At 40.2% G+C, this 18591-nt stretch overlaps 1 protein-coding gene across 1 annotated transcript; it reads left to right on the top strand.

The window, feature by feature from the left end:
* Positions 1-648: 648 nt before the first annotated feature.
* Rgn (regucalcin) lies at positions 649-18101 on the top strand. Its single transcript, XM_032889872.1, has 7 exons — positions 649-685; positions 3377-3555; positions 5517-5699; positions 13851-14066; positions 15835-15966; positions 16428-16582; positions 17449-18101. The coding sequence occupies exons 1-7, from the start codon at positions 669-671 to the stop codon at positions 17497-17499; spliced, it is 933 nt and encodes a 310-aa protein (XP_032745763.1). The 5' UTR covers positions 649-668; the 3' UTR covers positions 17500-18101.
* Positions 18102-18591: the final 490 nt, after the last annotated feature.

The following is an 18591-nucleotide window of genomic DNA, read 5'->3' as shown; positions in this document are numbered from 1 at the left end:
CAAGCAGAGCAATTCAGGAGAGGCCAAGAGAGAAGCCACATTGAATCAATTAGCATGGAAAGGAGTTTTAAGCCAGAACAGCTGAGTTGAACCAGCAGCCAGAGATCAGAAAGAGCTAGAAAGGATGAGCTTATTCAGTCTCCAAGACTGAAAACATTTTAGGCCCAGATAATATTGTATGGAGGCTAGAAGTTGCCAGGTCTAGGCAGTTAGCAGACTGAGGCAGTAAACCTCAAAGATGACAATTACATCAGGTGAATAAAAGTTCTATTTACACCAGGTATGCATTCATGCAGTGCACATACAAGCAAATCACTCACACACATTAAAATGAATAAATTTTTTAAAGAAAAAGAAAAAATGGGGCAGAGGGATCCTCATTAAGGCTAGTCTTATCTACATAACTAGTTTAAAGCCATTGCATGCTACCTGAGACTGTCTCAAAAGAATAGAGGGGGTAGGGCTGAGTTTTGATTTGGGTTGATGCACGTCTATAATTCCAGATGATGAAAGAAGTACTGTAAATTCAAGGCCAGCACGGACTGCATAATGAAACTGGCAAGAAATACGGCGCTAGAGGAATGAGTCAGTGGTAGAGCACATGAAGGTGATTGGCTCTGAGTTTCACCAAGCACTATGGGAAAGAGAATGCCTCAAGTACCTTTGAGATGTCCAGACACACCAGGTGAGCACTGTACTTCTGAGTGTAGCTATGCTTGGCATATGTTGTTTAGGATAGCTTATTCCATGTGATTTTTAAACCAAATCAAATAGAGTCATTTTTTTCCCCTTCCAAAAGTATTTTGCAAGTGTTGGCCTGCTGCCACCAAGGTCTTCCCAGCTAGGGAGAGGAAGGCTTTGTTTAACCGCTTTGTTCTTTCTTTTTTAACCTATTTGTGTTTAACCAGATCCCTGTCCCAATCCCTTAGGCATTTTAACAACTTCTTTCTGTTTGTTGAACTAAGGGATTAACTTTAGATAGCTGTCCAAACTCCAAAGCTTACATTTGCTTTACTCCTGCAGCTTCTCTTGTCTGCCCCGGGTGGATTTAGCTGGGTACTTCCAGTTGCCAGTTATGGGAAAAGAAGGGACAGCATGGGCACCAGAAGGAAATGAACCCTTAGGGTCGCTGGTCTCCTGCCAGTCCCCGGCCTGCAGGCTGCGGCTATCAATCTGCCTAGCCTCTGTGTCCCTGGGGAGTTTTTTTTTTCCCTTCCCAAAGTTCTCTGCGTGGCCTTTGAGTCGCCTGCGCTGTTACTAGCTAGCCCTATGAATAACCGGGACAGCACAGCCTTGGTAGAGAAGACAAAGAAGCTAGGTTACCGGGCGACTGGGAAGCTAGATTCGTTCACTCCGTCTCTTAATCCAGTGCTGAGACTGCTCTGTGAGTAGCCTGAGAGCCCTATGGCAGGAGCTAGGCAGTGGCGGTTAGCTTCCCAGAATTCTGCCACTGCTGTCACTGTCCCCTGCCCCGGGAGGCCACAGCAGAGGCTGCAGCAGTGCTACCAGCTTGCGTGAAGAATCCTCTTTGGCACAGGTACTTCACGTGCAGCGCGGACCCCTGATTATCAGTCCTCTATCAACACCCTTCCCCCCCCCACCCCCACACCTGCTCAAGCCACCAGTTTGCAGTCAGAATTCCTGGAAGAATGGGTTCTTTGGCAGCACTGCCCCCACCCCTTCACACACATTGCTTGCAGAACAGACAAACTGTAGGGTTATTGCAAAAGTCCAATGTCTGATCTTGGGGCTTATCTAAGATTGATAGCATGAAAGCCCTTTGGAGCCTGGGCCAATTTTTAACAGCCAATGAAAATGGCAAATGCTACAGCGCTGGTAGTTAATACTTTGAAACAGTTCTGAGCTGTGTTCCCAAAAACATGCAGTTTATTCAAGGAAACATTAAACCACAACTTGTTTTCCTCCCCCTCCTCCTTGGCTTCATTTGCCACCCATGCGTGAGACTGCTTAGTTCAAAGCAGTAAGCCGCCTTGGGAGAAGCGTGAAGGTTCTGGCAATTTCCATTAGCCTACTGGAGTAGGCTTGCAGAGCAACGCTTCCTATCCCTTCAAGGGAGAATTCCTGACTGATCTTTTTTTCCTGATAGTATTTTTTTCTTTTCTTTTCTTTTCTTTTCTTTTCTTTTCTTTTCTTTTCTCTTCTCTTCTCTTCTCTTCTCTCCTCTTTTCTTCCTTCTCCCAGTTCACTGGTCTTTGGCCTAAAGTCCAAGCATAGAATGTTCTTTGCCTGTGGGATTCAAGGCTCCCTGCCAAACTGGCCTCATGCAAGGAAGCAAGATACAGCTAAGGGGGCTGTGAGTTCATCCACTGCAGTGGAGCTGGAAGTGGAGCTCTGTAGACGAATACATTCAAGGTCTTAGTTCTATCCAGCACTACCAGTTAAAAAAATACGTATACATCCAGGAAATTGCCCTTCACCTGCCATTGTCAATTGAAAATTAACATAGGTTGGGACTGGGGGCAGAGACAGGACTAGATCTTAATCCCAGGGCCTAGCACAGGTTAGGAAACTGTTCAACCTCAGCCATATACCAAGCCTCTGGCTGTTAACTTAATTCAGTCTATTATCACTGATGAACACATTTCTAAAACTGGCTGCCTCCCCCCACCCGCAAGGTGATCAATGAATAAGGGAGAGGGGGCAGCATAAAAGGGTAACCTGCAGACACCCAGAGGGGCCACCAATGAGGAAGCTCCCCGCCCCTTGGAGGTCAGGGTGCTGGCATAAAAAGCACTGTCTGACTAGCAGGCTTGCCAGGAGTCATTACAACCCAGGTGTGGATGCTGGAGTGTTTCCTTTGTCTTCTATTTTAAAGATATCTTGAAAAAACCCGTCACTGGTAAGTTGACTGAAGATGTCTCATGTCATGTCTTTTTTTTTTTTCATGGCATGTCTTATCAGCTCTTTCTTCCCCCTACAAACCACCTCCTGTCTTGCTGCACTCCTTGTTCCAATTGTAGGTTGGGGAAATACACCCACCTGTCTATTCTGATCCAATAAATACTGGCATACCTCAGGAAGGATTCAGTTTGTTCCCAGATTGCTGTGGTAAAATTAATCTTATAATAAAACAAAAAACATTTTTGTCTTCTCAGTGCATATAAAAGTTAGAATTTACAGTGTACAGAAATGCTACTGCGTATACCTTAACTTAAAAAAAATACTTTATCGCTCAAAGTTCTAAATACTACCTAAGATGTTGGAAACGTGGTGTGCACCGTTCAATGCAGGGTTGCTGTTAACCTGTGATTTGTGAAAACTATACTTGCATAGTGCTACACCTCAAGGTATGCCTGCCATCTGTACTAAATTTGTTCCATATAATTGCCTTACATTTGTTCTCTGTTTCTGTCAGTCCTTTTCCTGCGACCATGTCTTCCATCAAGATTGAATGTGTTTTAAGGGAAAACTACAGGTGTGGGGAGTCCCCTGTGTGGGAGGAGGCATCAAAGTGTCTGCTGTTTGTAGACATCCCTTCAAAGACTGTCTGCCGATGGGATTCGATCAGCAATCAAGTGCAGCGAGTTGGTGTAGGTCAGTATGAAAGCTGAGCTACTTTCCTTGCAGGGAGCCATCTTTTCCCAGTGCAGGGGGTAATGTCACCCTGTTTGTCATTGCCCTGGATCCTTTTCATTAAAGCCCGACTGAAAATACTTTGAAACCCTTTCAGTAGTCATGTTGGCTATGTCTGTGATTCCATGTTTGATTCACTTGAACCCACAGAACCCACATTGGAAACGCTGGATCTTCGATGCTTTTCTCATCCTCTTGTAAGGGTCATAGTGTACTTAGCTTTCTTTGTTTTGGTTTGTGATGCTGGGCTTCAGGCAAGCTCATGCTCATTGTGCCACATTATTGTTTTGATGTTTAGGTATCATAATTTCTCTTTCCTGATCGACTTCAGAGAATAGCATCCAGAGCCTAAGACTCCATTAGTGGCATAGCAAAAGCCATCTACCCTGGTTAAACCAAAAGCACCATTTAAAAAAACAAAAACAAAACCCAACAACAGATGTAAGATGCATCTATCACTCACTTCTTTGTGAAAGAGTTCCTAGGCTTCAAAAGCGTCAACCAGGACTGAGTTCACTGCACAACCATAGGATTCCTGACAGGACTCCCAAGAGAGCTTTTGTGGTTTGAGATAAGAAGTTTCTAGGGCTTTTTTATGACTCAAAGCAATAGGCTGGGTGTGATTATCAGTAGACAAACAAGTTTCTGGTTTTATTATTGGATTCATGGGAAGAGATTCCAGGATTTTCCCAAAGTTACAAGAACTTCTGGTTTCTGGTATAATTCCCATGAATCCAACTGAGACCTTAAAAGCTTGTTTTCCCCTGGTGTTGGAGATTGAATCCAGAGGCTTGTACATACCATGAACTCCATTCCCAGACTAAACATAGCTTTTGCAAAAACGATTTTGCCTGTGTGTGGGGTACTGGTGCCATGGCACATATATTGAGGTCAGAAGACAACTAGCAGGAGTTCACTCTTTCCACCATGTGTGGAAGTCAGAGGACAACTTTTAGGAGTCTTTCTTTCTACTCTGAGTTTTGGGGTTTAACTCAGGCTGGTGATGTTTTCTTTATAAGGCAAGTATGTTTTCTTTATAAGGCAAGTGCTCGCTATATAGCTACTAAGGTTGATGTGGAACTCACAGATTCTTGCTTCCACTTCTCAAATGCTACTAGGAGCAGCATCTAATTTACCTATCAATGTGTTTATAGCTCCAAGGAAAATGTTTATGCCTCTGCCTTCCTTGGTTCCTCATTCCCAGCATTCACAACATTCCTAACCCTAATCTGCAAAGTTTCCCAGTCATAAAAAGGGTTTCTGTGTTAGCACAAGTTCAGGAGGCTATCAGGAGATATCTCAGGCCACAGTTAGTATCCTTGTTAAAAAGGTCCTTTATAGAGTCTTGCATATTCCCAGGGTTCCCAAAAGCTTGCTTCAACTTCTGAACAGAGCTTTGTGCTAAGAGTATTTAGCATTAATGAGGTGCTTAAGAAATGTTTCTAAACAAATTTAGATAAATGTATTTCCTATGACTACTTACCATGGTAATCTCCTTCCACTTTAAAAGAATTTTTTTAAATACATGAAAGAGTATTAAAACCAGATAAACTAAACTTTTAAAAATATAGTAATATAATAAAGACATATAAAGATTATTTTTCATTGCAGTCCAGTTGCATTATTTTGACCACATGCATACTTTCAAAAACATATTTGAGAAATGAGAAACAATTTATAATTAACTATATTAAAAATAAGGGCCTTTTGAAAATGATATTAATTAGATAAGGCAGTGTACACCTATACTACTAGCACTCAGAGGGTGGAAGCAGAAGGCAAGAGAACCCTCGGCTACATGGTCAGACCCCTTCTTGGTACCACTAAAAATTACTGGATCCTTTCCTAAGAGATGTTACAAGACACAATGACCTCTATGTTGCCGGGCCACCAGAGCTTACCTGTTAACTTTGCCTCTGCAGATGCCCCAGTCAGTTCAGTGGCACTTCGACAGTCAGGAGGCTATGTTGCCACCATTGGAACCAAGTTCTGTGCTTTGAACTGGGAAGATCAATCAGTATTTATCCTAGCCATGGTGGATGAAGATAAGAAAAACAATCGATTCAATGATGGGAAGGTGGATCCTGCTGGGAGATACTTTGCTGGTATGATTTCTTTCTTAGTTTTGCCTCTATTTGCTATCTTTGAATCTCTCTCTCTCTCTCTCTCTCTCTCTCTCTCTCTCTCTCTCTCTGTGTGTGTGTGTGTGTGTGTGTGTGTGTGTGTGTGTGTGTGTGTGTGTGTGTTTCCTAAGAAAAAATGGCTTTTTTTTCTGAAATAGGATCTTACTATGTAAACTTGGCTAGTGTGGAACTCACTCTATAGATCCGGCAGGCCTTGAACTCATCTTGAAATCCACTATGGCTGGTAAAAATGGTATATTCTTAGGTGAACACTAAGCAACTCACAGAAGTTTAGCATTGATCCAATAAGTTTATATGGGCTGGAGAGATGGCTCGGTGGTTAAGAGCACTGACTGCTCTTCCAAAGGTCCTGAGTTCAAATCCCAGCAACCACATGGTGGTTCACAACCATCTGTAATGAGATCTGAGGCCCTCTACTGGTGTGTCTGAAGACAGCTACAGTGTACTCATATATATGATAAATAAATAAATTTTTAAAAAAGTAAAAAAAATAAGTTTATATTCCTGTTGTATCAACTGACCAAATTATATCCTTTCTGGAAGTTTCTTCTCCAGTGAGGAATCCATTCTGGAATGACATACTACACTTGTCTTTTCATCCTCTTAATACAAAAGATTTCCTTGACCTTCCACCTCTCTTTTATGATGTTGCCATTTTTGAAGAATATGGTCCCACCTACTCTCTTTAGTAGTAGGACATTCTTCATTTTGTAGATGTGTGATGTTTCCTTGTGATTAGCTTGATGTCAGACATTCCTGGCTGGAATATTGTGGAGGTGATGTCCTATCCTTCCCAGGGCATCCAGTTTGGAGGTACATACTCTCCCTCCATCTTTCATTGGTGATGCTGAGGTCCTATTGCATTCCTCCACTGCATAGTAACTGCTGTTCTGTTTTGTTGCTTTAAGAAAAAGTTTCACTATGAGACCCAGGATGCCCTTAAATTTGCTCTGTAGTCCAGGCTTATATCAAACTTGCAATCCCCCTGCCTCCCAGCTCCCAAATGCTAAGCTTATACACACACATCAATCACCGCATCTTACTATATATAATTTTAAAAGAGTTTTAGCTACTTTAAAATTTCACACTTATTTCTCATTTACTTCCCATTACAGCTACCCTGGAAATTAGCCAAAGTTGGCTCACTATCTCCATTTTTACCTTCCTACATTGACTTCTCATGTTGTTGGCTAATGCCACTCTTCCTGTGGTGAGTCACTAGCACCACGAAAGGAAGGTAAGATCTGAGATTGGTCCCAATCTTTTTGGACTATGTAAAACCATAAATATCACCCAGTGTAGGTTGAAAGAATAAAGATGGGAACCCATTGACAGTTCCTTTTCCAATATTTTTTGACAGATAGAGTTATAAAGCTGATCTTGAGGCCACACACCTGTTACCTAAGCACTTGAGAAACTGAGACAGGAATGTTGCAAGTTCAGGGCCAGCCTGAGCAATAAAGGAGCAAGAAAGAGGAAGGATAGCCCTTTTTATGTCCTTCCATCTCTTCCTGTGAGGTAACTAGCCATCCATCTTGAAAAACTGCTAAGTGACCCATCCTCCCCAGGAGGACCTACCCTGTCTTCTTTCCACTCAAGTTTGCTTCTCCTATTTGTAATCTATTTTCCTCTTTCAAATGAAGTATGAAATAGTTTTCTGGTTTCCTCATTCTAATCAGAGTCTGCTCTAGCTTCTGAGATCATAAAACATCCAAGTCTATCTCCATGAATACTGAAAAGAATAATAACTTCAGTGAATGGAGCACTCGAGAAGGAGGCATAGTCTGCTGTTGTTGGGCAAACATTCTGTAAGCATTAGTAACACTCAGCTTTCAGTTGTCTATGCCTTTGCCAACATCCTATCTATTTTTGTCTTCCAGTGAGAGAAGGATATTGATTGTTCCCAATGTAATTCAATATTTTTCGACCTTTTTTCATTTATGACAAATTTTGCTTTGTGTATTATAGAGCTCTACTAGTAAACATACACATTTACAATTACTATGTATTGTTACTGACTTGGCCACTTTGAATCTGTAAGTCCCCTCTTTGTCATATGTAATGTTCCATTTGTCATTCATTGTTTTCGAGCATCTTTATTTGTTTTTCAGCAATTTGATCACAGTGTGTTAAGTGTGGGTTTCTTTCTGTTTGTTGTGTTTTAGATTTCCTCAGCTTCTTAAATATACTGAAAAATTTTATACTTTTCTCCAATCTGAGGATTTTGAGCCACATAATTTTGGAAAAACTTTGGCCCTGCACTCTTTTTCTCTAGAAATGCAATGAGGTGTTAGCTTTTTTGCTGTCCCATGGGTATAGGCTCTGTTCCAATTTCTTCCAAAGGGTTTTCCTTCTGTTTTTAACTTTGCCTAATTTCTATTGATCTAACACTGGCTACTCTAGTGCTTTGTTCTTGCCTAAGTTTTGTGGCTAGCCCAGTGCACTCTCTATTATTGTTTGGTTATTCTTCTCATCTTTTCCAAGGTTGGTAGTATTTTCTATATGGAGTTTCATTTCATGACTGTAACTTTTTTCTAAAATTTGCATTAGTACTTACCAAAGCCTTCCAACATCTGTGCCATACAAATTTCAGAATCTGTTGATTTCCTACACTGATAGAATCCTCCATGGTTCTCTGTGCTGCTGAGTTTATTAGTCATCATTCCATCACCCATCACGATAATGAGATAAGTGAGACAATTAACTTATGATGGGAAAAAAGCTTGTTCTTATATGTTTTTAAAGGTTCCAGTCCATGAGCAAATAATCCTATTGCTTTGGGCCTCTGGTAAGGCACAACACATTGTGTTAAGAATATGTGGTAGACCCAAACTTATGGGACACAATGGAAGCTGTGCTAAGAGGAAAACTCATAGCGCTGAGTGCCTGCAGAAAGAAACAAGAAAGAGCATATGTCAGCAGCTTGACAGCACACCTAAAAGCTCTAGAACAAAAAGAAGCAAATACACCCAGGAAGAGTAGAAGGCAGGAAATAATCAAACTCAGAGCTGAAATCAACCAAGTAGAAACAAAAAGGACCATAGAAAGAATCAACAGAACCAAAAGTTGGTTCTTTGAGAAAATCAACAAGATAGATAAACCCTTAGCCAGACTAATGAGAGGACACAGAGAGTGTGTCCAAATTAACAAAATCAGAAATGAAAAGGGAGACATAACTACAGATTCAGAGGAAATTCAAAATATCATCAGATCTTACTATAAAAGCCTATATTCAACAAAACTTGAAAATCTGCATGAAATGGACAATTTCCTAGACAGATACCAGGTACCGAAGTTAAATCAGGAACAGATAAACCAGTAAACAACCCCATAACTCCTAAGGAAATAGAAGCAGTCATTAAAGGTCTCCCAACCAAAAAGAGCCCAGGACCAGAAGGGTTCAGTGCAGAATTCTATCAGACCTTCATAGAAGACCTAATACTATCCAAAAATATGCCACAAAATTGAAACAGATGGAGTGCTACCGAATTCCTTCTATGAAGCCACAATTACTCTTATACCTAAACCACCAAAGACCCAACAAAGAAAGAGAACTTCAGACCAATTTCCCTTAAAAATATCGACACAAAAATATTCAATAAAATTCTTACAAACCGAATCCAAGAACACATCAAAACAATCATCCACCATGAACAAGTAGGCTTCATCCGAGGGATGCAGGCATCGTTCAATATATGGAAATCGATCAATGTAATTCACTATGTAAACGAACTCAAAGAACAAAACCACATGATCTTCTCATTAGATACTGAGAAAGCATTTGACAAAATTAAACATTCCTTCATGTGTTAGAACAATCAGGAATTCAAGGCCCATACCTAAACATAGTAAAAGCAATGTACAGCAAACCTGTAGCCCACATCAAACTAAATGGAGAGAAACTTGAAGCAATCCCACTAAAATCAGGGACTAGACAAGGCTGCCCCCTCTCCCTACTTATTCAATATAGTTCTTGGAAGTTCTAGCCAGAGCAATCAGACAACAAAAAGGAGGTCAAGGGATACAGATCGGAAAAGAAGAAGTCAAAATATCACTATTTGCAGATGATATGATAGTATATTTAAGTGATCCCAAAAGTTCCACCAGAGAACTACTAAACTTGATAAACACCTTCAGCAAAGTGGCTGGGTATAAAATTAACTCAAATAAATCAGTAGCCTTCCTCTACACAAAAGAGGAAACAAGCCAAGAAAGAAATTAGGGAAACGACACCCTTCACAATAGTCCCAAATAATAAAAAAAACCTCAGAGTGACTCTAACCAAGCAAGTGAAAGATCTGTATGACAAGAACTTCAAGTTTCTGAAGAAAGGAATTGAAGAAGATCTCAGAATATGGAAAGATCTCCCGTGCTTCTGGATTGGCAGGATTAATATAGTAAAAATGGCCATTTTGGGGGTTGGGGATTTAGCTCAGTGGTAGAGTGCTTGCCTAGCAAGCACAAGGCCCTGGGTTCGGTCCTCAGCTCCGGAAAAAAAATGGCCATTTTGCCAAAAGCAACCTAGAGATTCAGTGCAATCCCCATCAAAATTCCAACTCAATTCTTCATAGAGTTAGAGCAATTTGCAAATTCATCTGGAATAATAAAAAACCCAGGATAGTGAAAACTAGCCTCAAAAATAAAAGAACTTCTGGGGTAATCACCATCCCTGACCTCAAGCTGTATTACAAAGCAATAGAGATTTAAAAAAAAAAAACTGTACATTATTGGTAGAGAGGCAGGCAGGTAGATCAATGGAATAGAATTGAAGACCCAGAAATGAACCCACACACCTATGGTCACTCGATCTTTAACAAAATAGCCAAAACACCCAGTGGAAAAAAGATAGCATTTTCAACAAATGGTAGTCAGCATGTAGAAGAATACAAATCAATCCATTCTTATGGTCTACAAAGCTCAAGTCCAAGTGGATCAAGGACCTCCACATCAAACCAGATACCTCAAACTAATAGAAGAAAAAGTGAGAAAGCATCTCAAACACATGAGCACTGGAAAAATTTTCCTGAACAAAACACCAATGGCTTATGCTCTAAGATCAAGAATCGACAAATGGGACCTCATAAAACTGCAATGCTTCTGTAAGGTAAGGGACACTGTTGTTAGGACAAAATGACAACGTACAGATTGGGAGAATATCTTTACCAATCTTACATCCGATAGAGGGCTTATATCCAAAATATACAAAGAACTCAAGACATTAGACTCCAGAAAATCAAATAACCCTACTCAAAATGGGGTACAGAGCTAAAGAAAAATTTTAAACTGAGGAATAGCGAATGGCTGAGAAGCACCTAAAGAAATGTTCAACAACTTTAGTTATCAGGGAAATGCAAATCAAAACAACCCTGAGATTTCACCTCACACCAGTCAGAATGGCTAAGATCAAAAACTCAGGTGACAGCAGATGCTGGTGAAGATGTGGAGAAAGAGGAACACTCCTCCATTATTTGTGGGATTGCAGACTGGTACAACCATTCTGGAAATCAGTGTGGAGGTTCCTCAGAAAAGTGGACATAGTATTACCTGAGGACCCAGCTATACCACTCCTGGGCATATACCAAAAAGATGCCCCAACATGTACCAAAGACATGTGCTCCACTATGTTCACAGCAGCCTTATTTATAATAGCCAGAAGCTGGAAAGAACCCAGATGCCCTTCAACAGAGGAATGGATACAGAAAATGTGGTACATCTGCACAATGGAATATTACTCAGCTATCAAAAACAATGACTTTATGAAATTCATAGGCAAATGGATGGAACTAGAAAATATCATCCTGAGTAAGGTAACTCAATCGCAAAAAAAAAAAAATGGTATGTACTCAATGATAAGTGGATATTAGCCCCAAAGCTCAGATTACCCAAGAATCCTCCTGAAGCTCAAGAAGAAGGACGACCAGAGTGCAGAGGCTTCAGTCCTTCTTAGAAGAGGGAATAAAATATTCATAGGAGATATGGAAACCAAGTTTGGAGCAGAAACTAAAGGAATGGCCATTCAGAGCCTGCCCCACCTCTGGATCCAGCCTATATACATACAGCCACCAAACCCAGACACTATTGCTGATACTAAGAAGTGCATGCTGACAGGAGCCTGATATAGCTGTCTCCTGAGAGGCTCTGCCAGAACATGACAAATACAGAGGGGGATGCTCACAGTTATTGAACTGAGAACAGGGTCCCTGTTGGAGGGATTGATTGAAGGAGCTGAAGGGGCTTGCAACCCCATAAGAACAACAATAATAACCAACCAGAATTCCCAGGGACTAAACCACCACCCAAAGAGTACACATGGACAGACCCATGGCTCCAGCTGCATATGTAGCAGAGGATGGCCTTGTTGAGCATCAGTGGGAGGGAAAGCCCTTGGTCCTGCTAAGGCTTGATCCCCCAGTATCAGGGAATATCAGGGCGGGGAGGCGGGAAGTGGTGGGGGTAACACCCTCATAGAAAAAGGGGCAAGCAGATGAGATAGGGGGTTTATTGATGGGAAACCAGGAAAGGAGATAACATTTGAAATGTAAATGAATAAAAAATATCCAATAAAAAAAAGGAAAAAAGAATGTATGGTAGAAACAGTATCAACTAATCAGACCCCTCAGAACTCCCAGAGACTAAGCCACCCACCAAAGAGCATATGTAGGGTGGTCCAAGGCCCTTGGAACATATGTAACAGAGGACTGCCTTGTCTGGCCTCAGTTGGAGAGGGTGCACCTAATCTTGTAGTGACTTGATGCCTCAGGGTAGGGGATGCAGTGGGGGTAAAGGGGAGTACCCTCTCAGAGGCAAAGAGGAGGGAGAATGAGATGAAGAACTGTGAGAGAGGAAACCAAGAGGGGAGTAACATCTGGAATGTAAATAAATAAAGTTACTTATTAAATAAATAAATTATTTAATTATAATGAACTATATTTTATTAATTACACTAATTGATGAAGTTAGTTATAATAGTAATTATTAAATAACTTAAATAAAGTAGAAGTAAATATAAAAATAAATGTAAGGAAAGAACAACAACAAAAGAATGTGCAATAGAGCAAACTGCACACCTTACAACCCAGCAAGCAAAGGAAAAGAGCACTGGCCAGTGTTCCACAATCCCTTTAAAGATCATTCCTCCAATGACCTGAAAACTTCAAACAGGCTCTTACCCCTAAAGAGTCACGACATCCCAGGGTACCAAGCCTTTAACACATGGACTTTTTACAATATTGAAAATCAAATTATAATACCAAATAATCCTAGATATGAATATTATGTTATGAGACCCTGAACATTGTTTAAATAATTTAGAACATGTTATAGTTATTTCAGGAAGCAGCATATATGTTTGGAGTAAGGCCAGTCATTCTAACCTGCCTTGCATTAGATACAAGGAGGATCTGTCCCATATATATGCCTGTTAGCTAATTTGGGACAGGAAAGTTCTACCCATTAGCTCCATTCCCAAAACCTGATTACAATTTGATATATTTGATACAGGCTGAGGGTAAGCCTAGGAGTTCATAAGTGTCTTTTAAGGGGTTACATTTTTACATATAGAAGGCTGTCCTCAATCTCCTGATCTTTCTCCTTCAGCCTTCAGAGTGCTAGGAGTACAGATGGCCACCACACTTGGCTTATATTGTGCATTTTATTCAGGCTTTATACTTGTGCTTAGTTGGAAAATGAGGTTAGTACATGTTTCCTCCTTATTTGAAACCATATCTCTAAAATGCTAAAGTGTGTGTGTGTGTGTGTGTGTGTGTGTGTGTGTGTGTGTGTGTGTGTGTGTGAGATGGGGTTGTTAATATAGCCTAACTGGCCCTCAAAGTCACCGAGCTATTTCAAATTCACCACCCTGTCTCACAATCTGAAGTATTGGTATCATAAATGTGTGTCACCACACCAAGCCTTTGGGCAGATTTTCATTTGCATTAATAAGAATGACAGTTGCCATCTTTAAAAGACATCAAAGAGACTGCTTAAATTTGAGTTTGTATAAAATTCCCTTGACTTAAATACTGAAAATGATCCTTCATAAGGAAGGATGGGGCTGCATGCATGGTGAGAAGCTTCAGGGACTAAGCTTATGGATTTTTTTGTTTCCCGAAGGTACCATGGCTGAGGAAACGGCCCCAGCTGTTCTGGAGCGGCACCAAGGGTCCTTGTACTCCCTTTTTCCTGATCACAGTGTGAAGAAATACTTTGACCAAGTGGATATCTCCAATGGTTTGGATTGGTCCCTGGACCATAAAATCTTCTACTACATTGACAGCCTGTCCTACACTGTGGATGCCTTTGACTATGACCTGCCAACAGGACAGATTTGTATGAACATCTTTATTATTTTTCATAATAATATTTTTCTTATTTTTGTATCTCCTTAAGCCATGTGACAATGTCATTATTTGTAGAGTAGAGGACTTCCCGATATAATGATGATGGCACAGACTTCACTAAGCTGCCAGTGAAACTGTGGTCCTCAATACATCTCCAGTCTGTTATTTGAGACTAGGGCTGTATCTGCACTAGACAGTGCAGATAGGCCTTGACTTTTCCTCTCCATCACTAAAAAGGGCCTCCCTAGAGAATGAATCCTGCCTTATCAGACAGTGCCAAAAGGCACAAAATATGCAACAGAATGTGATAAAAGAGGGAAGACTGAAACTTTTGGTTCCTGAGTCTTATTTGATCTTTAGTTAACTAGAGGCAAGTATTCAGGGGCAAATGAACAACCTTTGAAATGGAAAAGTAACAGAAAAGTGCTTCCAGGTTGGTTCAGTTCCATCAATGTTCTGTAAAATGAGCCATCACTGGAAACTTCAAGGAAAGAAATTATTTAGAAGAATTTAGAAAGGAGACCTTGAAACTGTTTGATGAAAAGTGTCAGACAGGAAGAGCAAAACCAATCATAAAAATGACTTGAAAAAAATCACAGGATTTTATGTAGATTTAATCAAGGGCAAACGATTCCAGTCCAGATGCTTTGCTTTGAACTATGTAGTGCTCCTTTTTATGACTATTCTTACCCAATTTCCTTACACATGGCTTTAACATTTTTCCATTATACTTCAATCTGATTGCTGGAATGCCCTGAATTTTGTAGCTGGCTGCTCCTCTGCACTGTTTCCTGAGGTGCTGAGGATCAAACTAATTTCTTTATACGTGCACTGAGATGCAATTCCCGCACTCCCTCCCTTTGGATGGTCATTGTTTGGATACTATGAATCATCTTCAAACACCCTGTGGATTTTAGAATGCCCTTTTTAAGAAGCAAGCTCTTTCAATACTTTTTCTTGATTTTGGTAGAAAGTAAGACAAAGAATATGTCTCCCAAGGTTTTTTGCATGCATTGTTCATATAGTACCATTTAGCTGCCTTATAGATGTTAGACTTGGTCAAAGTATGAGTTTGGGGAACTAAGTGATCTAATCCCAGACTGACAAATGTCTGAGATGGGTTTGCCAAGCCTTACTTGAGGTTGGCCTCAGAGAACTACCTATAGACTCTATGGTGGCTGATCCTTCAAGACTAATCCTAACACTGAAGCAGGAGGATTACTTTAAGAGTCTGAAGACATGGGTTGGGGATTTAGCTCAGTGGTAGAGCGCTTGCCTAGCAAGTGCAAGGCCCTGGGTTCGGTCCTCGGCTCTGAAAAAAAAAAAAAGAGTCTGAAGACAGCTTGGGCTACCCAATGAATACTACAGCCTTGGATGTAGTATCAGCTTTATTTGGCTTAGTAGTAGAGGAGTTGTCTAGCATACATAAGGTTCTGAATTCTATCCTCAGAACTGCAAAAAAGAAAGAAAGAAAGAGAGAGAGAGAGAGAGAGAGAGAGAGAGAGAGAGAGAGAGAGAGAAGGAAGGAAGGAAGAAAAAGAAAGAAGAAAGAAAAGGAAAAAGAAAGAAGAAAGAAGAAAAGGGAAAAGAAAGCATTTATATCTTTATAAAGACAAAAGGGAGTGAATCTATCCCAAATCATGTATTTAAAATCCTTTGCTAAGTGATCAGTATTTATAACCAGCTTGAGAGCACACTGTTTGTCAGCATTGTGCGACATTGTTTGGTCATATTTTGGTTTTGTTTTTCAACCATAGCCAACCGCAGAACTGTTTACAAGATGGAAAAAGATGAACAAATCCCAGATGGAATGTGCATTGATGCTGAGGGGAAGCTTTGGGTGGCCTGTTACAATGGAGGAAGAGTAATTCGCCTAGATCCTGAGACAGGTATGCTGGTAGCAAAATAGAATGTCGCACCCACTCCAGAAAAGACCAGTGCTAGACACCATTACTAATACTATTAGAGTCATATTAATGGTCTTAACTGAATGATTTTGGAAATAAAAGCAAAAGCTACAACTCCAAATTTATAGTCAAAACGTCTTTTCCTGTGGAAACTCAATTCTCAGAAAAGGCACATTAAAAGTTAAATACATGGATAGGAGCCAGATAATATGGTAGCTTATAAACCTAAGTGTAAGGAAGCTAAAACTAAAGGGTGGTGAGTTTCGGGCAACCTGGGCGACATAGTGAATACTAAGCCATGTTGGGTTCAGCCTATATTGACTCCCTTCAAGGAACCTCCGCAGTCTCTTAGACCATCCCTATCATCCATGAATGGTCCAGATGCATAGTGTATGTTGGAAATTTCTAGAACTAAATGTTTAATAATGTATTTGGTGACCTAGGGAAAAGACTGCAAACTGTGAAGTTGCCTGTTGATAAAACAACTTCATGCTGCTTTGGAGGGAAGGATTACTCTGAAATGTACGTGACATGTGCCAGGGATGGGATGAGCGCCGAAGGTCTTTTGAGGCAGCCTGATGCTGGTAACATTTTCAAGGTGAGATGGTCTTTTTTCCTGTGTGTGTGGAAGGGGTGCATTATGGCAGGTATTCTGTTAAAAATAATTGATTGGTGCTTTTTCAAACATCCCAAACCTATTTCCATTTATCATGATAAGCTAGTCACACTAGACTTAATTCTTTCAGTTTTCTCGAACATACATTATATAAAGTTCAAGATGGTGTGTCTTACCTATTTCCGGTATTTTAAAATATTTTCATGTTTCAATATTATTTGTAACATCATCTGAATGTTTTGATGTCCTAAAGAGATGTGTAGGTTTTTAACAATTTTTGTGACAGAACAAACACTGATTTAAAGAAACATACACATTACAAGTTTGAAAACACGTGTGGAAATACTGGCTTTGGTGATGGACCTCTGTAATCTCAGCCCTTGACCATCTGAAGCATAAAGATGGTGAGCTCAAAGCTACCTAGAGACATATAACACAGTACTTTCTTTCAAAAAAGAGTATAGGACTGGAGAGATGGCTCAGTGGTTAAGAGCACTGACTGTTCTTCCAGAGGTCCTGAGTTCAATTGCCAGCAACCACATGGTGGCTCACAACCATCTGTAACGGGATCTGATGCCCTCTTCTGGTTTATCTGAAGACAGTAATAACAGTGTACTCATACCAATAAAATGAATAAATAAATCCTTTTTGAAAAATAGTAATACCTTTCTTGGCAGATGAGAAAATGATCGAAATAAGTTGTTCTCTATCAATGTGCATCCTTGCTCATTGGACCAGAATGTATTTGAATGACTGCTTGAACCATTCTGCTCCAATAAGCAAGCATGCACAGTGATTTACTTAGTTATTTTATAATTTATCAGTTTCACTAATTTTTTTTTCAACAGATAACAGGTCTTGGGGTCAAAGGAATTGCTCCATATTCCTACGCAGGGTAAACTGCAGCTCTTCCTTGCTGTCAGAAGAAAAAGCTTTGAAGACAACTGGAGAATTAAGGGAGAGAAATCAATGAACTTTCAATCTTGTTTTTTTAATGAGGCAGTGATATTATAGCATGGTTAAACTGCTTTAATTTACACTTTTGATTGGGCACTGGGGAATAAACCTAAGGCATGGCATATTAATGAAGAACATATGGTAACCATGAACTCCATCTCTGGATTCCTTTATTTACAATTTTTTAAAGGTTGAATATTCTCACCAGAGAATGACAAGTCGTTTTGACAACATACTCTAGGCCTTCTATTAAAAACAATCCTGTAGAAAAGGAGTTCAACTATCAATCATCCTGATCAATTGCTCTGGGGCTTGAAATGAGACAATGTCCATTCTTTTTTTGCATTCCATACTTGCTGTACATAAGGCTTCCAAAAAATCAACGCATAGAAACTTAGTGATAATTTATAATGATTGTGTGACTCTTCATGTGTTATTTTACAAACTAAAATATTACCAGATGTTATTCAAACACTGGAGTACAAACTGTGGTTTTAACTGCCACCTAGTGGCTATACAAATAAATGCATCACATTACAAAGAATTTTCTTTCCATCCTTTTACTTTTACACTTAGTCTCTCTCTCTCTGCCTCCCTCTTTCCCTCCCTCTCCCCTCTCTCCTCTTCCTTTCTTTCTTTGTGTGTGTGTGTGTGTGTGTGTGTGTGTGTGTGTGTGTGTGTGTGTGTGTGTGTGTGTGTGTGTGTAAATCAATCAGAGAACAACTTATGGAACTCGTGGGTTGAAGGAATTGAATTCAAGTGGCACCTTTATTGGCTAAGCCATTTTACTTGCTGCTGCTGCTACTTTCTCTTCCTCCTTCTCTTCCTTCACTCCTTTTTTGAGATAAAGTTTCTCTCCATGTAGCTCAGGTTGATTTTGAGCCTTGTAAGCGAGGCTGGCCTTGAACCCTAAGTCTCCTGCCTCCATTTCCCAGGTGCTAAGATTACAAAATGTGTGCCACCATGTCTATCTTAGAAAGAATTTTAAAGCAATATTGTTGCTTTTTACAATTAGTCTGATCATATTTAAAGTA

The sequence above is a fragment of the Rattus rattus genome, chromosome X (assembly GCF_011064425.1).
Source record: "Rattus rattus isolate New Zealand chromosome X, Rrattus_CSIRO_v1, whole genome shotgun sequence".
NCBI classification, from domain to species: Eukaryota; Metazoa; Chordata; class Mammalia; order Rodentia; family Muridae; genus Rattus; species Rattus rattus.
This window is presented reverse-complemented; position numbering and strand designations above follow the sequence as displayed.

Excerpts from the sequence above, each read along its gene's own strand:
- Rgn (XM_032889872.1), top strand. Across the intron at positions 5,700-13,850 it reads TGCTGGGAGATACTTTGCTG|GTACCATGGCTGAGGAAACG; the intron begins GTATGATTTCTT and ends TGTTTCCCGAAG. Across the intron at positions 15,967-16,427 it reads TCGCCTAGATCCTGAGACAG|GGAAAAGACTGCAAACTGTG; the intron begins GTATGCTGGTAG and ends TTGGTGACCTAG.